The 6988-nt window shown below is 44.8% G+C and overlaps 1 protein-coding gene across 2 annotated transcripts in view; it reads left to right on the forward strand.

The window, feature by feature from the left end:
* TATDN3 (TatD DNase domain containing 3) overlaps positions 1-6521 on the forward strand; it is a 29866-nt gene extending 23345 nt beyond the window's left edge. Inside the window, exons 8-9 of one of the 2 annotated variants that reach the window (XM_019516437.1) lie at positions 2164-2199; positions 5528-6521. In XM_019516437.1, coding sequence (XP_019371982.1) covers positions 2164-2199; positions 5528-5578 — 87 coding nt within the window. In that variant the 3' untranslated portion in view covers positions 5579-6521. Of the gene's footprint in view, positions 1-2163; positions 2773-5527 lie in introns of those variants that run through there. The other variant, XM_019516436.1, reaches the window with a different exon arrangement.
* Positions 6522-6988: the final 467 nt, after the last annotated feature.

Genomic DNA, 6988 nt, shown 5'->3' on the forward strand with positions numbered 1-6988 from the left:
GTTGAATATGACCCGTCCACCACCACCCTCTGAGTACGACCCTTGAGCCAATCTGCAATCCATCTGACTGTGTAGGCATCAATGCCACAGTCGCCTAGTTTTTTAATGAGGATGGGGTGGGAGATGGTGTTAAAGGCCTTGCTGAAGTCTAGAAAGACTACGTCCACGGCGACACCTGCATCCATTGCCTTTGTGACCTGATCATAAAAGGCAATCAGGTTGGTCTGACATGACCTGCCCCTAATGAAACCGTGCTGGTTGCCCTTGAGCATCATCCCTGAAGCCGGCCCATCACAGATGTGCTCCTTGAGGATCTTCTCAAAGAGTTTCCCAAGGATAGAGGTAAGACTGACGGGCCTAGGATAAGCTGCCAACATCATTCTCCTCAGCGACCTGAGTATTCAGAGCTGCCTGTCACGGCACAAAGGACCTGACACCTCCCAGGGCATAGTCAATGCAGCGAGATCCATCTGTTGTGTGACTGAAATGAAAAGAGGACTAGGTGCTTGGTTAATTTCTCTGCTATGTCCTCCATACCTGAGTGTGCCTGCTGGGGAGTGGGCTTGATAGAATGCAAGTTATACCTAACCGGCACTCTTTTCCCAGCAATCCCTATTGTCTCCCAACAGTCAAAGGCTTGTTATCCCTGCCTTAGACACTAATCAAATAGAGGTAGAATTCTGGACCTCTGCCTTTTTATTTGCCAATGGCAGCCCCAGCTTCTGGGTGGGTGCCTGATGGGGAAGTCATTGTGGAGGGGGTTCCTTGGAATGTATCCTTAAAAGACAAATGGGTGAATCCCACAAATCCTTTCAGCCCTATAAATGCTGATGCTAAATGTACCTGTGTCTGTGCTGAGCCCTGTTCCAGCATTACCACCTGAATGTTTATACAGAGATATCTAGCACGCCCCAGATTTGTGTTGGTGCGGGATGAGGATCTGAAATACCCCAGTGTCTGAGCAACCTAATTCACAGAGGTGACAGAAAAAGTGCTTGGGGCAGGTCCCAGACATAGGAATGGGAGCCGGGAGAGAGATCCGCCTTGTGCTGTCAGGGGACCTGGCCTTCCTTCTTAGTTATGCCACTGGCTTCTCATGGAGTGACCCTGCTACTTTTGCAGTCACCCCAGCATCCCAGTATGATATAGAAGCATGAATGAACTTTGCTTTTCACAACACAAGACAAATGCTCTCCCTCACACAGTGCTACATGAAAGCGCTAAGAAATTAAGTGACTTATCCCAAGCCACAGGTAGCCCTGCCAGAGGTGAGGCCAACATGTTCTGAGATCCAGTCTGTTGCCTCAAACACTGCCCTTCCACTGAGTGTTGAAAAGCAGTTTGGGCTGTAGTTTGCAGGATAACTGACAAATTCTTCTCTTGCAGGGTGTAAATGATGTGATTGAAAGATCCTAAACATCTGTGACTCCTCTTAAATACTCTATGCCAACCAGAAGTCCTCAACCATAGTATCTGCTTGGATACCAGAAGGCATGAGTTTCAAACCTCAGACTGTGCTAGGTACCCTGTTCAGGCTATGAGCTCAGAGGTGGCTGGATGTGTTGATAGTCACATCACCTCCTTCTACACTAGGGAAACTAGTGTACCTTGGGCATACCTGAGATTTGACCTTTGACTGTAGTAGGTAGAAGCCACAGCCAGTTAGGGTTCCCATTGTGCTAAGCCCATTACAAGCATATAGTAAAAGACTAATATTTAACACTGCTTCACTCCAGAGCTGTCAGCTTTGGGTCCCCATCCTGTAGTGCAATATCACATGGGCAGGGGACTGCAGCAGAAGGGGCACCTTAGTTGAAGACCAGCTGCTACCTTGTGAATGAAGCTAACAAGTAGGGGCTGGCCAGAGGAAGTGCAACAGGTACATGAGCTTATTTCCTTTTGCTGTCGGTGGCAGAATTTATAACCACAGAGGATTTTTGTGTTCAGTCCTGCCTGGCTACATGACTGAGAAGAAGCCATTATTCATTTGGATACATTTTAGAAATCATTTTTCTGATTTTTTTAAATAATATCTGTAGCTAAGGTGCTTTCAGTTCACAGGTGAGTCTTCTGATGAATAGTTAGGCATTCTGTAAACTGAAATCAATAACCAGTTGGAAGCGTACATTTCATTGGTGACATGCTTGTTTTTGTTTCATCCAGGCTGGAGTTCAAGCCTTTGTTTCCATGACAGAGCAGGTAAATGAATTTGAGAGAGTGATCAGTCTAGCAGAAAGGTTGGTTTTGCTATGTGCTTTTTCTCAGTACAAAGATGTCTTTTCTGTCAAAGAAATAATAACCCACTTATCCCTTAAAACAACCCTTACCAGCACTTGTCCTATCTGGATCCCACAATGCTGTAGAGGTGAAGATTTTTACTCTCCTGACTTCACTCACAGAAAAAGGGAAACAGAGACATTAATTGATTGGCCACAATGTTGCTTGCCATCATGTCCAATTTCCCACCACCTGGCCTTTCTGAGTACTCATTTATATCAGTGCCCAATGAGTGTAAAATACTCCTCTTCTGAACTGCTAGCATGTTACACTTACTACTAACTGGTATGAATGACAAATTAGGCTACTAGTGTGGAATCAGGTCCTTATGAATCCATGGCAGAGCCAGGAATGGCACCTGTGGTTTTAACTCTTAGGCTTGGCCTACACTACAAAGCTTGCTGGCAAAACTGTGTTGATGCAGCATTTCACAACCCATGGGTCATGACCCAAAAGTGGGTCACAAGAATATATGAAACGATTGCAAACAAACTTGGATCAACAAACTTTAAAGATGAATTCTCCTTTAAAGGAGAAAAATGTGGGAAACTCTGGGGTTTCCCTTGCAGGCTGGCAGAGTTCCACTCTGGGCATGTGCGGGACTGGGTCCTGGGCATGTGGGGCAGTGGGTTGGGAGTGAGGGGCACTGGGCTGAGATTGGACATCAATGTTTACAAATCGGTCCTGGTACAAAAGAGGTTGAGAACCACTGGATTAGGGGACCATCAGACCTTTTACCAACTTAACTGTTCCAAGCAACCTCCCCTTCCACAACATCTATACATAGTGATGCCAACAGGGAAGGGCTGCTGACCACAGAGCTCCTGTTGGTCAAGGAGATGGAGTGGCAAAACTAGTAGGAAATTTCCAGATGCCATTATGTGCTGCACCTCCACCTAGGGACTTTGTCAGCAGAGCTAGGTGGCCAGTAGCCAGTATAGAAAAGTCCTGAGACTTGTGCCTTGTCCACTGGCCTTTTATGATTTAATGCTAAGGTTTTGGTAGCTGTATGCTTAAAACAACAGGGGGGAATGAGTCAGATCTACAGTCTTGCATGTGTGCCTGCTACTGAAAATGTGAACAAGCCAAGTCTGAAAAAAGGAAACAATAAGATGATGTGGTACATGCATTCTCAGGGAGCTGCAGGCAACCCCTAACCTCCTCTTCTTCCAAGGAAGCAACATGATTGGAAGCTATAATGTTTGGGTTACCTATTTTGCAGGATCTCATTGCCCAGAGCTGTTAATTGCTATCTGACAGCTAAGGATATGGAATAAAGGGGGTTAGGCTTTATACTTGAAATAAAATATACTTGAAATAAAAAGTCTGCAGGGTTTTACTGGGGGCTGCACACAAGCAGTTAAAAGCAGAGTTAGGCTTCTAGTCAGCTGTGGTGTTTGCTCTATAGCAAGATACTTCTGTTGTGACACAGGAAATCAAGATAAATTTATTCTTGGATGGGTGCTGAGGGAAGATTACATATCTATATCCTCTCTTGTAAGGAAAAACAGGCTACAGTGTTGTCTCTCTAAACAGAGTTGTTGAATACAAATGAACCTAATGGTTGGTTTTGACTTATTCATTATAGATAAGAATTGATGCAGTGTAACAGGCTAACACAGAAAATCTGCTTTATGAAAGGCAGAAGTTAGAGCAGGGTGGCATGTTAGAGACTCAGTGGTTCAGAGAGCCGTAAGATGTCATATGCAACGGCCAACTTTATCAAATGCTAAAGTCAGAAGCACCTCTGTGCTTTATGAAAATAATTGTTTACGTGCATTGGTGTGAGAGAAACAACGATTTGAAAGGCATCTGTAGGCATAGGGGTAAAACTATGTTTTTCTCTGTCTATAAAAGCAAAAGGAAAAATCCTGGAAATATCAAGAGAGCAAAGATTCATTTTCAACTTATTTTTTCACGTGTGCATGTATGAATCATGTGTACAAAGAGAGACTGGCAGGCTGGGAGACTGGAAACCTCCCTCTATCCATAATATGGGGTATCAGGAGACATTGTTTTACAATGTCCTGCCAAAGTATCTCAGTCCTGGCTTTAAGCTTATCTCCAGATAAAAAGTGTACCATTTCAATAAGCAGCTCTGGGTACCAGCTGAGGCGGGACCAGAATCCCTCTTGGGAGCCTTTACCTCCAGGGGCAACCCTTCACTGCCCCTGCCCAGCTGTAGGAGCAGTCTCACACTCAGCAGTGCATCTGGGGGTGGGGGCCAAGCAGAATGGTACTGCTTCCGACCTAGGGATTTTTTTCTCACAGCAGGAACAGCCCTGCACCTAGTAGCATATCTGTGAGGACTGGAGCAAAGGGGACCCCCCAGAGCAGCTCCCACAGGACTGCTGTGCTGGACTCCCTTTCTGCTGCTGTTGCCTGGCCTACCCCACCCCTGCCCTGGGTGATGAATTACCTTGCTACACCTCTGACAGGTATAGCTAACTGATCCAGCTTCTCTTAGCATGAATGCAGTGCTATTGATCTGAAAGAGCTTTATAGTGGTCCACAAATTAGCTGCACACCCTCCTTGAGTGCCACCCTAATCTCTTTCTTTTACCCAATCTGGTGCTATATTTTCTGCTTCCTTCCCTGTCCTCCCTGTCTGATCCAGTGCTCTCATTTCTGCTTCCTGCCCTATCTGATGCTGTACTGCCTGTCCCTTCCCCAATCTGCCACATGCCACACACACAGGCTACACACAGGTTACCATATGTGGCACCTGTGTTGCCGGTTGCCCCCTCTCCCCCCAAGTCTAGCCGTTCCTACACAGGAAGGAGATTACTGGTATACGGTATATCCCCTCCAAGGAATAACGCTACCAGTGAATAGGCACACATCTCATTGACATAGGAATGAAAACTGGTGCCAAAATTATGCATAGATCAGGCTTTTGAGAGTGTGCATAGAGGTGAAAGGAAAGTTCCATTGTCATGGGCCCTTCAGTCCCAATGGCTTTGGTGGGAATGACAATGAAGCCAATCAATGCTGCTGGTGGGTGCTCTCTGTCACTGTCATGGCATACTATGGGGTCCATCTGATTCAGAGCAGAGCACAAGGACACCACAGTGTAACTGTCCAGGTGATTAGGAAGAGTTCCCAGTGCTGTCCTTTCTACTCCATTTCTCCTGTCTGTTAGCTCCTGATTATGTCTCTTATGCCCTGTTTTTATTTACGTTAAAGTTTAGCACAGGCCCTTTGTTCTGTCTGCAGCAGAGCTCATACTATGTCTGCTTTTTTTTCTCAGAGACATAAAGAAGGCTACTTGGTATCCAAAATCTCCCAAATACACAATTAGTCCAATAAAAGATATCACCCATAAAAATCTTTGCGTCTTGCATTGTTCCTGGACCAACCTTCTACCTTTGCTACTGTTGGAAGTCCATTCTGTGCTTGACCACTAGAGGGCACCATGTGATTAAGAGGCTCATGATTTCCCCTTAGACACCACAAGGACACCTTTCATTTTAGAGCAGCTTTTGCATTTCACGAATACAACTTTGATTAGTCTCAGCAGGCATGTGGGTGCAGATTGCAGCAGAGAGGAGGACACATTGGGCTGTTTGTCCTCAGAGGAGGGTAAATAACATTCCCAGTGTGGTCCTGGCTGGTGCAGTCCTGCCACTACTAAAGGCAGCCTTAATCTTTAATGCAGGATTCCTTTGGAGCCTTGCTGGTAGATGCTGACATGAGGAGGTGCTGAATCAGCATACCCTCTTGATATCATGACCAAGTCTCCTCCCTTAGACTGCTCTTTGCAACAGCTGGACCATGTGGCTGACTCTGACCACCAGCAGAATGGAAATGAAAGCGTACAGTGACACTATGCAAGAGGTTAGGACAGGAGGTGCTGAAAAAAAAGATTCATCCATTGGAAATTGTAGTGACAGCTTGTAAAAAAAATTGCCCTCTGCTCTTTAATGGTTTGAAGTGATCTCCAGCTAAGTTATAGGTTTCCTTTGAAAGATGGCCCCTCAAGCACCACAGTGGTTCTGGAAGAGCCTGTAACTCTCGTTTACTTCTCTGAAAGATACAAATGCTTAGCTCTTCTTAGGGTTAGGCTTTCTGTTTCAGTTTGCAAGACTGGCAAAAATTGCACCCAATTCATGGCAGCAGTCCTGACAAGCTTGCTCTTGGGCAGGCTCTTGTAGTGGCTCAGGACTCGCTGTCCCTTAGCAATTACTGAGTGCCTGAAAGAGCAAATCTCTTTCTTTTCCTTCTTAATAAGCCCTGGTAAAAAATGGTGAGCTAAGTATTACAGCAGCCATAATTAGAATGATATGTTGAATTGCCTCTGTTCTATGGCACTGCTGTCACTATGATGCTAGCATGTCCAACTTTGCACTTTTGTTTACAATTCAAGTTATAAAGCAATACAAACTTTGTATAAGATTTTATTTTCCTTGATTTTACCAAACAAAGTATTTGAACTGGAGCCGGTTTATTCTGGGGCTTGGAACCTGCCTATCTGCTCTTTGAGAAGCACAAAGACAAGTTGGTGGCTATTGAAGAGGTAACACATATTCATTCTTTTAAAAATAATCCTGGTTTACTTGAGTCTTCCATTGTTTTGATCTGATGGTCTGTGTAATACATTTCTATGTGTGTTTTATAGAGCAGATATTTCTATCTATAGATAGAAATAACACTGAGATTTAAAACAAAAATATTTCATAGATTTCATAGACTTTTGGGCTGGAAGGGACCC

This window comes from Gavialis gangeticus, unplaced genomic scaffold (genome assembly GCF_001723915.1).
Source record: "Gavialis gangeticus isolate Ggan-Ray unplaced genomic scaffold, GavGan_comp1, whole genome shotgun sequence".
NCBI lineage: Eukaryota > Metazoa > Chordata > Crocodylia > Gavialidae > Gavialis > Gavialis gangeticus.